At 40.6% G+C, this 18707-nt stretch overlaps 1 protein-coding gene across 1 annotated transcript in view; it reads left to right on the top strand.

The window, feature by feature from the left end:
* The window catches only part of dipk2ab (divergent protein kinase domain 2Ab), a 64646-nt gene that overhangs the window by 39048 nt on the left and 6891 nt on the right, over window positions 1–18707 (top strand). The window contains exon 3 of the mRNA XM_036582162.1: window positions 12828–13131. Coding sequence (XP_036438055.1) covers window positions 12828–13131 — 304 coding nt within the window. The remainder of the gene's footprint in view (window positions 1–12827; window positions 13132–18707) is intronic.

Raw genomic sequence — 18707 nt, forward strand, 5'->3', positions numbered from 1 at the left:
CTGACCAATAGATAATGATTGGAAATGGCAAAAGGTTCCACAGATTTATCAGTGTTGCTGAAATTCCCACTGATAAAGCTCCAACATTGTTTTGGGGATATTAATAATAATTTGCTACTTTTTACAATATTCAAACTGAGGCAGGGCCAGTATTCCAACTGAGGAGTCCACAATATTCCACCTGATGGGGCACAATATTCCAATTGAGGAGTCCACAATATTCCAGGTTTGGGAGCGCAATATTCCAACTGAGGATTCCACAGTATTCCAGGAGGCGCAGTGTTCTACCAGAGGAGTCCCAGTTTGTCACCTGACGGGGCCTCAATGTTCCAGTTGAGGGGCCTCAGTGTTCTAACTTAGAAGTTCACAGTAATTGAGGGGGCCCTAACGTACAAGCTCAGTGGGCACAATTTTCCAGCCGAGGAGGACCCAATATTCTAACTGAGGACTCCAGAGTATTCCAGCTGAGGTGGCCCCAATGTTCTAACTGAAGAGTTCACAGTATTTAGGGAGCCTATAATATTCCAGCTGAGGGGGCACAATTTTCCAAGTGAGGGGGTACAATATTTCAACAAGGTGGGCACCTCATGCCCCCCACCCCCTTGGCACTAGGCCTGCTGTTCTGCTTCTCCTCTTGCTTAGTCGTGCCTCCCTGGCTCCAATTTCACCTCCTGCCTCGGAGCAGCCGAGAGACAGAGAGGACTAACACTCTCTCTCTCTCTCTCTCTCTCTCTCTCTCTCTCTCTCTCTCTCTCTCTCGTACTCTCATTCACTCGCTGCTCCACCTCTGCTTTGCCTCATGCTAATTGCTAATTGTACATGGGCTAATTGCTATTATTGCACACTGAGGTTTTAAGTGACTCAGAGCTCTAATTTGGTAGAGCTTAGTTAGCCGTCATGTTTACTGAGAGAGGGAGAGAGACTGAGACAAAGAGAGAGAGGAAGTGAGTGAATGTGCTGTGTGTACTGTGTATTGGTGGCACTAGTGTTTTGTACTCTTTCAATCTTCTATGTTCTCCACCCTGTCCCTTTCAGAGACCTCAGATAAAGAGACAAAGACTCCGCCATCTGATCCACCCTGCCTCTTCACTGCACCACAGACAGAGAGAGAGAGAGAGAGAAAGAGACAGACAGACAGAGACAGACAGGCAAAGCCAAAAGAGAAAGACACTGTAGCTATGAGTGAGAAGGAAAAATGCAGATTAATGGACTTGTTTTTGTGATGGTGAGACGTCCGTGTGTGTTTGTGCTCCTCATTTAATGTGTTTGGAACTAAAATAATAAAACCATTTATTTTTGGTTACAGAGGTTCAGATTAGGCTAAGAAAATTCTACTGGCATATAGGTTATATATACACTACTGTTCAAAAGTTTAGAATCAGCATCCGCAAGGTCAGAATCACTGCCATCAATGTAGAGCCAGTGTTTTTGCAGGGACCTGTATAAAATGATTCTATTATGAAGCTGCTGCACAACCTCCACAACCTCCTTTTCAGTTTTTAGTGTGAACTGTGTATATATATATATATATATATATATATACTATATATGTATATATATATATATATATATAGTATATATATAGTGTAGTACACGTGTGTGTGTGTGTGTGTGTGTGTGTGTGTATGTATGTATGTATGTATATATATATATCTAAGAATATTAGTGTCCAGAATAAGTCTGTTTTCATAAGTGGTGATGAAATCATAGGCAGATAACTTTATCAAGCTAGTAGTGCAGATAGATGATTATAGTGAATTATTATTTTGCATTTAATAACTTCTGGTTGTTCCCCAAAAAAGTTTATTTCAGTATGAAATAAAACATCTTAAAATACTTTATGGTGTCTAACAGAGTAATTCAGTCTATGCTGCATAAATTATTATATAATAAAATTACATTTAGCAATTTAAAACAGCTGTGTGTATACAATGGAGTACATAGGGGTGGGAATCTCTAGACACCCCACGATTCGATTCGATTACGATTCAGAGGGCTGCGATGCGATTATAAAACGATTATCGATGCATCTTTTTTTTCTATACAGCATTTATATTTTCTCACTGTGTGAGTTCAAGTTAAAGTTTCAAGTTTATTTGTTATTTGCACAACATGTCAGGACATTTATGCATTGAAATGCTTGTGGTGAGGCTCAGCTAATCACTCTACAGAAAGTAAATAAGTAAAAATAAAAACAAGAAAAACTAACATATATTAAATATACACAGAATATAGAGACTATACATTTTAAAGTGACTAAGTGACTCAGTGTTGTTATTTAAAGTGACTTGGTACTTTTAAAGCAAAGTATTTGTAATGATCTATAATGCATTTACTTCCAATATCTCTTATTAATCAATCAAATGGAAGTGATGTGGCAAGAGAACTAGACGGCTCTCATTCACTGCTCTTGTTTGGAGCACATGAGACGCTGCGGCCACTCATCTGCGATAAAATGCGCAGTTACGGTGAAATAAGATCCAGTGGTGATGGATGACCACGGAGCGCGTTACAGCTATTCTACCCGTTTTCTTTAGTGATTTTAGAACTTCGGTTTTGGTCTCGTTGTAGAGATCGGGGGGTCGCTGTGTCAGTAAAATATCTTCGAGACGGGGCGCTGTATCTCGGCTCCAAAGAGGCCAACATAGCGTGAAAGCCCTGGTTCTCAACAGCTGAGAATTGCCGTGCAGACTGCAGGTCGCTTAGCAGCGATGCGTTATTCTCATTTATAAGCAGCGCAGTTGGTTTCCTGGTCCGTTAAATCTGCCGAGAGACGGTCAAACACTAAACAGTTAACTAAGAAGATGAAGTCGCTTCTCTTTCGAATTTTCTCGTTCCACCTTAAATGGTGCCGCATTTACATTCGGCGCCTCAGTCAGAATTTAAGGTGGAACGGGACAATTCGAACAAGAAGCTGGAGAATAAGAAGCGACCTCAGCCTCGTAAAGCAGTCGAACGCTGAGAGACATTTTACAATAAGCTGGTCTAGTTTTGAAGAAAGGTTTCCTGAGGGAGAGGGGAGGAAAGCGGCTAAAGCTGAAGCTTAAAGCAGAGCGGATTAAATCTGCGCTCTCTTTTATATTGTTTAGCCTCTACTAGGACATTAACACATACTGAGACATACTGGACATTAAATGTTGAGGCTCCCAAGCTGGTTTGATTTTTGTTGAAAGGACAAAATGGCTCTTCTTATCATTTGTGTTGTGACTCCTGATCTAACCTGGCTTTAATGCAGAGGGAGCCGGTCGGATTTCTCACTCATCCGGCTGTGCTTTTGTTGTGTGCCGCCACAGACTGTCCGGGCGCTGCACTTCCGCACCTCCAAGTTCCGCCTTTTGCGTTCGGTCAACATTACGTTATAAATTAAATATTTAGAAAATCAGTTTTTGACATTTGTGAATCGATTCAGAATCGTTCACGTCCGCATCGCGATGCATCTAAGAATTGTTTTTTCCCCGCACCCCTAGCACTACAGTATATTATAATAAATTATTATTATAATTATTATTATTAATTAATTTTACAATTTTAATTACTGTTTTTTTGCTGAAGTTTTGTGCTGAACTGTTTTCTGTGTAGAGGATGTGTTAACTTATTTTCACTTAGTCAACAAAACATCATTTGCATAACTTTTGCATACATCTGTTACATATGACCTCACTTCCTCATATTGTATAAAAACAAGCCTGCGTGTAGGTGTCCACTCACCTACCCACAACCAGAATCCAGGAAAGTAACATATGACTGTCTGGATCTGGAGTTAAGCGGTTTTCTCGTCCTCTGAATGTGTGTTTTAAAGTAATGTGTGTATCAGGAAATATTCGTGTGAGCCCCCATCAAACTTTAACCTGATTCTGGTCCCGATTAGAAAAGGCTATTAAATTCCTGCAGCTGTGAAATGAAATGGGGATCCTTTCCCCTCCCTGCCTTACCTTTGTGCACGCAACAGTGCCTGTCAATATCAATGAAGGCTGTTTTGAATCATTAATCTGGAGTAGAGGGAGGAAGCACTAGTCATTATTGCCTTCTCTCGGCTCCGTGCGCTTCTGAACCGAAACAAAGTGGAGGATTCCTGCGTTTTGAAAGTGAGTCATTAGAAACGGAGTGGCACTTTGATTGAATAAACCCGACCGTGTTGCCCGGAGGGCTCGCTAGGCCGCCAAATTAATGCATTTGTTTTCTGTGTCTTTTGCTCTTATTTGCGGCCTTTCATATCTAATTGCCTGTGCCCTTCCACAGCGCGCTGGATAGGAGAACGAAACAGTAATGAGACATGCCCACTTAGAGCCCTGCGAGACAAACCCACTTACTGCGGTGTGCGAGTGAGAGAGAGAGGAAGAGAGAGAGAGAGAGAGATAGAAGGTTGTAGAGTCTCTCCAGACAGTTACGTCCTCTGCATCCACAATGAAGGGCCTATCTGAGAGAGGAAAAAAATAACATCACATTGAAATAATATGAACCTGTTTGGCATGCTGTCGGCGCAGCGGTTTGTTTTTCTCCCCAAAATTCGAAGCGAGCGGCCTTCCTTCCTGCACTGTTGACTCTCGTTAGCGAGCAATTCACCCCTGTCCACCTTCAAAAACACAGCGGCCACTGGCTGAAGGCAATTACGGACCTCCGCTGTTAGAATTGCTTCTACACCGCTGGTTTTAGAAGTGTGGCCCCATGCAGGAATGCATTAAGTGACTCACATTTTAAAATGAAATGCCTTAATTTGTCCTACGATTATGTCGGACCCTCTCCCACATTGCTTGTTTTATTATTGTTATTATTTCTTAAATGTATACGGTCATGACTTCAAACCTGTGGAAACAGGAAGATAAAGTTCAGAAAAGGTAAATGTACTGTAAATTTGTTCTGTACATCATAACAATACCTTGAAAAAGTAATAAAAATATATAATTAAAAAAGTGATAGAAAATGGTCAAACGGCCCGTATCCCATAGTTTCATGTTGTATTTTTTTCCTTTGATGTGCACTTCACCTCACATATGTATGGTTTTATGCGACAAAAGCGGTAATACAAATTTTTTTCATGACCCATTTTCCAACCTCACCTTATCCCTCACCTTATAAACAGGCTATTTTTGTTGTTGTGCCTTTAGGACTGAGCTCTGTTCCTATTGGCTGCCCTGTATTACACCTCACTCAAATAAACAGTCCAGGCTGAAACACACCTTATAACTTCGGTATGAATGGACAGAAATATGTAAGTGAGATGCTTCTGTTTTTGCAACTTTGCTTCCGTGTATAGCCTATATGGACTCCGTAGTGACTGATATGTTTTGAAATAGGACTAGGCAATATGACATATGATGATAAATTATGTCACAAACGATATGCTTTTCTGAACATATGACATCATCAGTTGCAGAACACTTATCAGCTGCATGTTTCATTATAAAGAGAGCAAAATTAGTCCCGTTTCACTGAATTTAGGGCAACATCTTACGCCAAATATTGAATAAAAATCATCATATTCTCAGTTTTTGATGGTATTTTTAAAGTATAGCAGTGCTGGTTCTTTTTTTCTCAGTTCAACCTGATCAGATGTCTGAAAAAATAAATATGGTGGCGTATCGTGAAAGTATCACAATATTATATTTTTGCCATATTGCCCACCTCTACTTCTCTGATGGTTCTTTGTACAGTGGCACAGCAGATTTCTCTGGAATCTTGTTTTATCGACAGTCTTAATGGGCATTATGTGTTTCCCATTGTTTTACAGCAGATTTTCTCCTTTCAGGCCGGATGATAGACAATCTAGCAAACGTTTATTATATTTTTAAAGCATATAAGTATGAAAGGACATCACTGAGACTTTTAGCATGAGCTGTGAAGCTGCTCAGACCAGTATCAATCTAAAACAGCTGTGCAAACACCAAATAAAGGCTGAGATCGCAATGTGACGTCATACTGAGACACGCAAAACCAGAGCTCTTCTGCTTTTCCAAAAATCTCTGGTTGCAGTTTCGCTTGTTTGACTTAAATGCAGTGACTATTTCAATATCAACCTGCATGCTCTGAATATTGCAGTACATACTGATTATGCAGTTCTGACCTCGCAGTGTGATTGGCTGAGAGACGTTCTGTGGGACATTTTATTTCCTGATGTTGACGCTCTGAACGAATCTGAGTGTCACTCTGCCTTATTTGCGTCTAACAGAGCAACGACAACCAGCCATAAAAAGTGTAACAGCCGTATCTTTATTACAAGTAACGCACCTGACGAAAAAAAAAAGCAAGTGAGCGACATCCAAAAAACAAAAGAACAAAATCAGCAAAGCTGTTCACACCAGAATGAGTGTTGGAGCTCCATTTTGTTTGGATTTTTATTTTTGACATGCCACGTCATATCGTACTGATGTTTTACCTTAAATGCTGGGGTTAACTCTGCTACCTTTCATCATATCACGGTTAAATTAGCCTAAAATGAATGAGAAATAATTAAGTTCTCTCAAACTATTAGCCGATAATCTTATAGTTGTTTACATTTTATTTTGACAGGCAGACTTGACGATTCCAGTGAAGACATCTTGAAGGTTTTGCGTTGCAGTACTTCAGTAGTGTTCATATGCAGGAGCACTGGATCGCAGCTATATTTCTTCACTGAGTGTTTTTTGTGTCATAATTGTCTCAAAATAATGAAATTGGTATAATCAGTGGTATAATGGCAATGATACAGCCAAGGTTGTGCTATACTGTGCCTCCTGCCTATGACCCTAGCATTCCAGTGCCGATATCCGATGGTAAAGCTCACCCTCGTGTATTCTTATGTAAATATCGGCACATGTCTGTTTACATGACTAGTAGTGCAACAGCAGCAGAGATTACCACAGTGAAAATGTTCATCAAAAAAGCTAATTTGGGCCTGAAAACCGAAGTACTCTGGTGTTTGAGTCATCTATTCACCCTGTTCATCCCTGGGGTCACACATTCAGTGCAGATGTGTAATTTAGCTCAGTTTTTACACTGTGGTTTTGTGCTTGCCTTGTTCCAACACGCCTGATTCCACTCATAATTGGTTTACTAAACAGTGCCTGTCAGTTTTGACTTTCTCTTTTTGAACATTTTAGAATTAGTGTTTGATTTTCACTGTAGGAAAATTACCTGCTAAGATTATCATAAAACCATTTACTAATTATTTGGCTATATTTAGCTTCAGCACTCAGCTTCATGTTCTGTGGGCCCTGTTCACATTGGCACATGGGTGATCTGATCAGAAACGGCAGTGTGAAGTACAGGTGTGAACAGGGTCCAGTGCGTTTCAGAGACTCATTATAATCTGATCACTCAAACCACCATCGGAGGTGTGATCACTATGATCACAGAACATTTGTAGCGTGAATGCTAAAGCGCCGTGATACATGCCTAATAGCAAAGGAGGACTGTCTAATCAAGTCTTTTTGCATCAATAAAGCACAGAGCAGCTTCTCTCTTCGACTACTCTTCTGTTTGTTTACGAGGAGCAGTTAATGAGAGCGAAACATTTGTGACAGTCTTTACATTTACATGAACAGGAACTCGTAGATCATAGATCACAAACACAAGAGACTAATGTAGTAACTGTGTGTGGTGCCCTTCCTCCAGTAATGAAATCTGATCATAATTGGTCACCAGAGACACATTTGAGACGCATGAAAATGCCAGGTGTGAACAGCTGTTCGTCTTGCTGTTAATACAAAGTATTAACAGAACCGAAATGTCTTCCTTGGTATGAAGCAGAGATGGGGGACTCAAGTCAGCGACTCAGACCAGAGTTGCATTTGATTGACTTGTGACTCGACTCTGACCTGCCCATAATTGACTCGTGACTCAGACTTGAGACTTGCCTGTCAGTTTTGCTGTTATCCTGCAGCTCACGGTGGCATCAGATCCAGTACGGCTTCAAATAACAAGCCTTTTGTTGTTGAGAAACTCGCAGTCTGAGGAACAGAACTGAATCACTACCCACAGAGAATGCAGTGTTTAACCAAAAGAGGCAAATAGCTTCAAACGATTGGCTGGTGAGTATGCTAGCGAGCAGTATAGCTACTTACGTTGAAGTTCTCAGGTAATCTAGCTGAAATAGTAAGTTACAGAAAGACATTCCTTTAAAACTTCAGCTGGATTAGCTATTCTGCTGGCTAGCTGGCATACATACTGTACAAATCACAGACTAACCAACTGTTTCAAGTTGTTTTGCCTCTTTTCTTCAAACACTGCATTTACTATGTGTCGCTCTTCAGTTCTGTCCGTCAGACTGAAGGTTTTTCTGTTATAAAAGGCTCATTATTTGAATTTGTATTGAACCTGACAGGTTTTTAGTAAGGTTTACTTTTGTACAGTACAAATGAGACTCTAATCAGACTCACTTAAAGCGACTTATAACGTTTCTGGTATGGAGCAGCTTTTACCTAAATAATGATTTGGCTGTTTTTCTTTACCAAACTATTTCTAAAAGCACACATTGGAATTCGTTTGGCCTAGATTTGGTGATTTGAACACCTGAAAGGTTTGAGTGCTGATGTGTGTTGCACCATGGGGCCTAAAAAAGGATATTTTGTTCCAATGTATACGTTATGTTAAGGAATGACACTAAGGCTTTGTTCACATGGCAGGAATCCAGTCTTTTTCTTCATATTAGACACAGATGTGTGTCTGTGTGTCAGTGTGAACAGATAAACACACTGAATCTGACATTTTCAATTCTGATTTGAGATGCTTGCATATGTGGTACTGAAATCTGATACGTATCCGATCTGCGGCAGTTCGACTCAGTCTGAACAGCCAGATCGGAATTCATGCGCCTTTTACGTCAATCCAACTCGACATTCGTCATAATTTCGCGCTGCTGAGACTCATAAATATTTAGGCTGATGTTTCTGTGCAAAAAAAATTAGAAGAGACTTATCGCAAGCGCTCCGTGTTTGAAGAGGTTTCGAAAGAAATGGCCAAAAGCAGCCGCAGGAGAACGAGGCTGCAGCGTCAAAGGACAGTTAAACGTCTGAAAGCACAGTTTAAAGAATCCGAGGACTCGAACCAAAGAAGTGACCGCAGCCTTTTTATGGCGAGCTCGAACACATTCTGGGTGATGAGCCCAGCTGTCAGTCAGTGAAGCTTCATGATGGCTCCTGTGACACTTGAGAAGGTGAAGCTGAACCTCCGGGAGCGACTGGCGTTCATGGCAGTCATGATTGTTTACATCTGGATGAGCCACGTGAAGCAACATGAAACCTTGTTCTGTTGCGCATGCGGGTCAGTTTGGGAGCCGATCTGTTCAGACTAGATATTTATACTGTGAACAGCCAAAGCAAAAAATCGGATTTGGTGAGAAAATCAGATTTGGGCCACCTTTACCTGCTGTGTGAACGTAGCCTAAGACCACTTGACTTGAGTGCTATGGTCACAACAAGGGGATAAAAGATGTTACGTATTTACAGGGGTATTATTTTCTTCTAAGTTCTTGTAACAAGACTAAAACATGCTCATTTGTTTTATAAAGCATTTTGAAACAGTAGGTCTCACCAAACTTTTGTTGGACAGTGTACCTGGGGAGCAAGTAACACTCTAAACTGTGCAGTGCTGTGGCCATCCAGGACTGGAAGTGAAGAACTCTAGGTTAGAGTGTCCGGCCTCAGGCGACTCCCCCAGAGACATAGAGACACGATTCCCAGCAAAGGCAGCAGCTAGAGCCCAGCGCCCCAGGCTGCAGCTCCACACCGGTGGCAGGTGTGAATGTAAACACGATCAGTTCAGCATGTGTGCTGCACTGTTCACGTCCCATAATTGTGCCCTTGAGGACAATGCTTAACCTCTGTGTGCTCCTGGAGCACCATAATATGGCTGGCCATATGTTCAGCCCCTCCTTCAGCCTGATAAGATTAGATACAAAAAAGTAAACCGGTGCTTTTTGTATCTAATGACCCCTCTGCGGAATATGTACATTTTGTCACTATGGAAACTGTATAAGCCTCCTAGGATGGTCCAAGATATTTGAGTATCCCTTTGTTTATTGATATTGGAATCTCTGCTACTCTGCTACACCGGGGCTGTGTGGAGTCAGTACAACTTAGAAAATATAATATCAGTGGATTATGGTACAATTATGTTCCCTGACTAAAGGTACTGCAATCTACCCTCGTGGGTCCCACCTCAGTGACGAGAGGGGCACCGCCCCAGTGACAGTTTACTACCTTTATTTCTGAGAGTGTAGAGATGCACAATATTATCCGAATCATCGTGAGCAGATAATTGCTTTAAAAACAAGATCGGCATCGGACGGATATTTAGATGTAACAGATGTGTCAAACTGATATTTGATGACATATAGAATAGTGGAATATTTTGGCCTACTACACTTAAATATCTGTATTTTATTCATTTTACTACAGAAATAAAAGTTAGATCTCTCTGTATTGTAAACGGATGCAGAAGTTGTCGTGTTTCTGTACATTATAAACGTTAATGTGCCGCTATGGGCAGATATGTACATGACAAATGTCAGATATAGGCATCGACCCACAATTCCCATCTCGATGCAGCCCTAATCTTGAGTCATTTTTGTACGCCTATGTTTTTTTTACAAAAGCAGTCTGCCTTTTGTTAAGATCAAGCAATTATCGTTGACGTATGGAGAGAGTAGAAAATGGAAAGTATAACACATCAGTTAATGCATGACAGTTTAGCATCCTGCCTGTGAGTTGTCTGGCCTTAAAGCACAGCGCACATAACAAGAGTACAGTAAGCAAAAAGTTAAAGAATCAGAGGTTCCCCCAAGCGTTGGCTCTGTTGTGAACAGTTTGATCCCCAGCATCCAAGAGAGCAGAACTGTCCTCTCCCTCTGGGAGGGTAGAACGGTCCACCTTCATCCACCGTCACTCAGTGTGATGCTAGCCAACACAAGTGTTTGTTAGCTTACATAACAATTGGGAGTGTTGTTCTCCAAGCACATTGAGCTGTCCATTGATGTTGTGTTAGCGGCAGTTTGAAAAGATGTGGTGGTTCTCATGCTTTAGAGGTTTGGCTGCTTTCAGAAAAATAATAAATAAATAAAAAATAAAGCTTTGCCACCAGCACAGTCTTGAGTGCATTTTCAGTGAAAAGAGAGCCCTAAATACAGACTACAGGCTGCTGCTTACACTCATCACGTACACCAAGGATCCAGTACCTTTCTTAGGTAAGCTGTTTAGCACAGCTGGTTATGTTGTAAGACCACGTTACCTGCCGTGCCTGCTGAAACCGGAAAACATAAACGTGCTTTCTGGTCAAAAACGTTGTTCTTTGTCAGAAGTTAACTTTATTCTTGTTCAGTTTAGCAGTTCTTGGTGTGGTTTGGCAGTTCTTGGCATGGTTTGGTGGTTTTTGCTGCAGGTTCAATAAATTGTGTGTTTACAGCCCATAAATTGCTTCTTGTTACAACAGTAAAACAGTTAAAGCATCACCATGTGAAGCAGCCTGAAGGTCACTGTGACTCTAGTGCCCAATCTCATTTCTTATTTGTACCCCTACCCCTTGTTTTTGAGGGTCACCTTGCTCCTTGGAACTGAGTTACAGGGGTTAGTAGTTGAAATCTTCCCCCTATGAAATGGGACCCTCAAAAAAAAAGAGCATCACTTCATTAACAGCTACTAGCGCTGCTCTGTAGGTGACCCTGCCAGTCTGCAGTGACAGCAGAGGAGGGTAAAGTTCAGCTCCTCACTGCTGGGCTTTAGTTACATTTAGGGAATCATATGCCTTCAAAGAGGGGGGTCAATTATTTATTATCTCCTACCCCTAATTCTATAGTGATATGAAGCTGAACTCAGCTCTTCACCAGCTTCTTGTTCAGATTTTCCTGTTCCACCTTAAATGGTGCAACAGTTACATTCTGCAACTTAAAGCGTCATAACTGCTGGAGTATTTAAGGTGGAACAGGAAATTTAGCTAGCTAGCTACTGAAAGTAGGCTATTATTAATTTATTTATTGTTTTATGCTTATGAAGAAAATGACCATACTACACCTGAAATGACTTTAAACTAAGATAAAATAATGGTTGTCGTAATTTTTAACGTAACTACTCACATTTGTGGGTTTCTTTGGTCGCTTGCGCAGCCGTCTTGCCCATTTTCCTCATAACACTCCGTTTGGAGGACCATGTAGCCCTAACACTTCGCCCAACCCCTCTATCTCAACAAAAGTCGAGCCGCCCTAACCCTAGACGTGACCATGCAAAATGGAGGGCTAAGGGCTAAGTAGTATGGGCAAGGGGTGAAATGGGTTTGGGCCTTAGTCTGTGTTGTCATTTTGTTTTTATGAACTGATGTATTCGCAACGTAAAAATCTTTTAAGCCCCTGTTTGTGTTTTTTGACCTTGTCCATCTTGATTCACAGTAGCAATAGATGGAAACTATCTGTGATTTGCGATACCATCATCAATAGTCTGAAGTCTAAAGGAAGTGCAGTGATGTGGCTTCTTTTGCTTTGTTGCACAAATCGCTTGGCATGGAGTTTGAATTTAACAACAGCAGCTCTATGATGAGCGAAAATTGGAGGAAACGGCAGAAGGCGTAACAATTTCATTAGCTGATTCATTGACTGATAGGTTATAACCGTTATGTCTGACGTATGTGACGAATTTGTGTTGTGAAGGCATGATGAATCTGAGCTTTCATTAGAAACGTTTGAGTTGTGACCCTTGTCTGAGAAGCTGTCTATCACTGCAATTATGAAACGTTAATATCAGCCTGTTTCCCAGATTGTTTTTGGAAATTAACGTAAGTTTAGAGCACCAGTTAATCTTTGAAACCTGGAAAACGGCATCCTAAGCAACCAATAAAGACCTTATTCCTTTTTTCTCATTCTTCAGAGTTTCCCTTCAGACGAAGGCTGGCCCTTTGCCAAGTATCTGGGCGCGTGCGGGCGCATGGTGGCCGTGAACTACGTGGGTGAGGAGCTGTGGAGTTTCTATCATGCGCCGTGGGAGAAGCGAGTGGACCTGGCCAAGCAGCTGATGGACATTGCTGAGCAGCTCACGAACAATGACTTCGACTTCGCACTCTACTTGCTGGACGTCAGCTTCGACAACTTCGCCGTGGGCCCCCGGGACGGCAAGGTCATCGTGGTGGATGCCGAGAACGTGGTGGTGGCTGACAAAAGACTGATCAAACAGAGTGAGCGCTCTTTTTTTTACTCTTTCTTCTTTCTGTCTGTTTCACTCTATTGCTCTTCTCAATTTTGCCCTGTCTGGCTGCTCCCCCTCCACTCCCCACCACGTCCTTCAAAGGCACTAACCAGCAGCCTTAGGCTATGTTTTGGAGAGCACGATGGGTAGCTCAAATCATATATTTTTTTTGTTTTGTTTTTCGGGGGTTGTGCCAGTGCAATACAGGCTGTCAAGCGAATAACAAATACCTTTTGAGACTGAGTACTGATAAAAATACCAAATGTTTTAATCACATAGTTCAGTACAAGCTTAGAGGTCTGCATAGGCATGAAATTGAAGCCCGAACCCGAACCGGACCGGCTGGTCTTGCTAAAATTGAAACCTGAGCTGGTTCGCCTGAGCTAAGAGAGCTGGATTATCACAGTGCTAATAAGAGTTGATGGACAGAAAATGACTTGGTTAAAGTGGTATTTTACACCTCTGTAATACACTAACAGTATTTATTATCGGTATAATTTTGTGGAATTGCTTTCCGACTTGACAGAAAACAGCATCCACCCACCTCTGATCAACACGACTGCTGCTGGAAATACTTAAAGGACCCTTATTATGCAAAACTGAATTTCTCTTTTTTGAAATAAAGGTAAAGAATTTGAATTAATGTGTGATCTTCAATCAATCAATCAATCAACCTTTATTTAAACTGTACATTGAATACATTGAGGGAGACCCTCATTTACAATGTAGCCGAGCCAATATAGAAATGAGGGATTAACAAGTTAAATAGTAAAAACGTAACAAATGCTAAAAAGTAATAATAATCATGGTAGTAAAAAATAATATTATTTAAAAATATGTAAAAAATATCAAAATTATTAAAAAAAGCCCACCAATAAACCATTAAAATGATAATAGCTTTATATATATATATATATATATATATATATATAGTTATAAAATAGTGTCTTAATAAATAAGATAAAATAATACTATAAATAAAGAAAGATGTAAAACAATATTAACATAAATAAGAACAGAATACCAAAAATGAAACAATAACAAATCATACCATAAATCACTTTAAAAGTTAACTAAAATCAAGTAAAACTGTTGCAGGCTGTGTGGTGGTTCGAGACACCACTGAGTGAAGCGAACATCATCACTCTTCAATCCATACTGTCCATATATAGAAACTAATCTGCAAAAAACAGCCTGTTCTGAATTCATCCGTCCTAAAGGCTCAGTAACAGAAACAGCCTGCTTAATTCTTAGGGATAAAGCGAGTTTGGAGAATGGTCACGTAAAAATGAGTTTTGCTTCATAAAGCCACACAAATGTTAGAAATGGACCTCAAGAGAAAGATAAAATATAAAAAAACTAGGATTTGGCCACTTTAACAGCTGAACAAGCAAGAGGAAAGATCTGCTGTGACCTTATTTACATAGGCATGTTCCTTCAAACGAAAACAAATCTACTACATTACAAAAAGCACTCATCAGTGCTGTATGTGAAAAATCTGCCCCTTTGGAGCCCCGAAATTGATATTTTTTCTGGCCTTAGTGGGCTTAGGTCATTAGCAGACCCCTAATTTCTGTGCAGTGTGCTTTGCATGGCTTTTGTCCATCTTCTCTAAATGGCTGTACTGAAATGAATAGTTTAGTAAAAAATCAGATGTAGATCATTTCCCCCCTTACCCCAAATATAATTTATCAGCCATGACCAGGACAAAAGTACAAGCTACAAGATGTGCTGCTGCTGCTTTTAGCCTTGCAAGTTTTATAGACAGCAAAGGAACCACAGAAGAAAGTGTGTTTGAGATGAATTAACAGCTCAGCTCAAGTGTTTGATGGTTTAGGAATGCATGTTGTGTAATCTTTGGTGGGGTATAAGTGTCTAATATCTTTTTGGCTACATTAGCCTCGTAGCTCCAACGCAATCAAAGAAGCAAACTTCACATACCAAACATGTAACTTGGCTGATCAGTTACATCTGTTTGCTCCAAATTTGTACAAATTTGATTTTTGGTGAACTATCCCTGCCGGAACAGTGTAGTGGGTAGGGTCTTTTCAACAGGATCTCTCTCTCTCTCTCTCTCTCTCTCTCTCTCTCTCTCTCTCTCTCTCTCTCTCTCTCACTGAGCTGTCAAATTGATGTACCCGTCGTGCAGTGACAGGACTTACTGCCAGTTAGTCCTTCAGACTTTACTCTGGGGGAAAATCTTTCCCCAGCAAAACTGCATGACTCCACAGAAAGTTTATTCCTCTTTTTTTATTTATTAAAAACTCTCTCTGACGCAATCCCAGTGCAGTGCACTGTTTTCCAAGTGTGACGGATTATTATTGTTCCCTCTGGTGAGGTTGGCCAATACAGTAGCTCATGGTGCTTCAGTTCCGGTTCTGGGGGGCGTTTGTCCAGCAGGGTTTGGTGATTTTCCTGTTTAATTGCCAAGTTTAGTGTGTTTAAAGTCGTGGAATCACCAAACTGTGCTTTACAAAAGGTTCTGGCCCTCTAGTTACTTCTGCAGTAGTCAGTTCCTCTGTAGGGATGTTAAAGGGCCCCTAATATGGAAAACTAAATTTCCTTGTTTTTATGGAAATTAGGGAGTTTGATGTAGAATGTAAACACTGCTAATGTTTTAAAATGTACGTTTAACTCCTCAGTCCATGTAGTCTGTATGTGTGAACTAACCTAAAAACACCCTGTTTTGAATGAATTGTTTTTCACATCACTGAAACCAGTCCGTCTGAATGCACCCACCTATTCAGCCTACAGCAGTTTAGCCCCACCCAATTACACTGAAGTTATCTTTAGGGTTTCAGGCCTGTTTCTGAGTGAGCCATAATACAAGGCAGCCAGTCAGAACAGTGGTCAGTAACAGTTGGAAGAAGGTTGTGTTAAATGAATTATGGCTGTTTTTGCTACATAATCGCCAACAAATGTTATAAGTTAGTGGGAATAAAATGCAGGAAAAACCTGTGCTATTCTGCATATGCACAAATTTGAAAATTTCCGCTGCTTTCTGCCACTACAGCCTGCCCACATAGCTTGGTAAAACGAGAGGTTTACGTTAATGTTTTTGTTATGTGTTGAAGTAAAATTTTATTTGCACTAGATAATAAAACAATTCATTCAACAATATTCAGATTTCTCTATGAAACTGGTTTGGTGTTGGTTTAAATTTGGTTACTTTTGTTCATTTTTCCTTTTTCCTTAAGATGTGTCCCATAGATAGGGAAACACTCAGGTGTGCTCTTGTGGTAGAGCTTGCTTGATGACTTTGTTTTCCACAGCTACGGGATCAACGCAGATTTATTTCTGATTGCCGTAGCCGTCCATATAGCCGCCAATGCTTATAGAGGGATTTCACCAATATTTTTTGGAAAATCAACTAAAAAAAAATTCTACTATTTTAAAATAAATTAATAATAGAGATGTAAAGAAAGTCATGTAGAGTGCATTAATGCAGAAAAGTTAATTTATAGTGATGGTGACAGAAAACAGGGCTCACACTACAAAACAGTTTTTATAGGGTAATGTTGATGGTAAATCTGAAAAATAAGCTGTCTTTGGGGATTTTGCCTTACAACATCTTGAATGTACCTCTCTGCCAGGAACAGTTTCTGAAAATATGTTTAGGCCAACATCTTGTCTCAGATCTGTCAGAAAAACCAATGTCTCAGACATCAGGCAGCGTATTCATAAATGCTTCATGTGATAACTTTCTGTGACATCTGGTTCCTGTCACCACCACTGTGAACACTTATCACTTGGTGAGTTTCTCTAGAACGAAGCATTTCACCTCAAATCTCGCTGAATGACTAGATTTACTTTACTATTTTATGTAGAAATTTAGAAAAAGTGGTGCGTTTCCCCTTTAAAGCTCCTTATCTGTGTGTGTTTGTGTATATCGTCGTGCAGCGCGACAGATCTAGATGGAGCGAATGCTTCAAACGTCAGTGAGGTCAGCCGTCAGAGTGTTGGGTCTGTCGCTGAGGAAAAAGCAGATGGTGTTTGTGTGTGGTGTCACATGTGAAGATGGAGTCACTCCTGAACGGTGACTTGTCATACTGCCAAAAGGCTCACAGAAGCAGCTCTGTACTTTCCTGCAAACTTAGACATGGACTGTGCTCACAAGGTCATGTTTCCTTTTACCACAACACTGCTCTGCCAGCTCCAATCCAATCTCTGCTCTCGCTCACATTTCCCCCCTAATGCTTTCAAAACTGGTAAAACTACATGACCATTCAGATGTTTAGAATCACTTTGTGTTGCAGTTAGCTATATGAAATCATATATAGACTTTTGGACCTCACTGTGTGTGTGTGTGTGTGTGTGTGTGTGTGCACACCGATCAGGCATAACATTATGACCACCTCCTTGTTTCTACGCTCATTGTCCATTTTATCAGCTCCACTTACTATATAGGTGCACTTTGTAGTTCTACAGTTACAGACTGTAGTCCATCTGTTTCTCTGATACTTTGTTAGCCCCCTTTTACCCTGTTCTTCAGTGGTCAGGACCCCCGTGGACCCTCACAGAGCAGGTACTATTTGGGTGGTGGATCATTCTCAGCACTGCAGTAACACTGACGTGGTGGTGGTGTGTTAGTGTGTGTTGTGCTGGTACGAGTGGATCAGACACAGCAGTGCTGCTGGAGTTTTAAACACTGTGTCCACTCACTGTCCACTCTATTAGACACTCCTTCCTTCTCAGTCCACCTTGTAGATGTAAAGTCAGAGACGATAGCTCATCTGCTGCTGCACAGTTAAAAACTCCAGCAGCACTGCTGTGTCTGATCCACTCAGACCAGCGCAACACACACTAACACACCACCACCACCACGTCAGTGTTACTGCAGTGCTGAGCATGCAGATTTTTACAGAAGGGAGCCTAGTTAGCCAACATGAAATCTAACATTGACATCTATAATAATAATCCATAATGTTAATGTGACGTGAAATGTTTCTGGTGTGGTTATCTCAATGTTATTATCAGGGTGCGAAGCTATAGATGATCGTATACTGACAGTTTAACTTTGTAGAAAGAAATTAAAGCTACACTATGTAATTCCTCTGTAACGGTCTGAACCACTTTTTGCGAGTAATGATTCTTCACAAGAGTTTGGGGTTCAGGTGTAGTGTCGAGTTTATTAGCTGACAACCACAAGAAGAAAATGTTGGGGTCATAAAAAGGTATAGACCACATCTCTCAGCTTCATCTCGTATATATTAGATACCATAAGAATAGGAAATTGTATCACTTTGTTTTAGGGTTTAAAGATTAATCTGTTTATTATCGAAATCACAATTTCAAAGAGTGCAATTTTGAAATCAAAAGAACTGCAATTTTTATTATAATCAACTTGGATATGCTGCAAATTTTAAGTAACCTAATTACATTGAGCTTGTGAACTGCTTTTAGATGAAAGCGACAAATCAGAAGCAACCAAACCGTGACATCACAACCACTGGCAGCCTGGCACATTGTGTTAAACATTCGAGCCTCAAGACAGTAAAAGTATATCGCTACTGTGGGAAGAAAACCTCCTATCTCCATTTTTGTCAGTTTTCAGTTTTGTTATAA

The sequence above is a fragment of the Colossoma macropomum genome, unplaced genomic scaffold, assembly GCF_904425465.1.
Source record: "Colossoma macropomum unplaced genomic scaffold, Colossoma_macropomum, whole genome shotgun sequence".
In the NCBI taxonomy this organism is placed as follows: domain Eukaryota; kingdom Metazoa; phylum Chordata; class Actinopteri; order Characiformes; family Serrasalmidae; genus Colossoma; species Colossoma macropomum.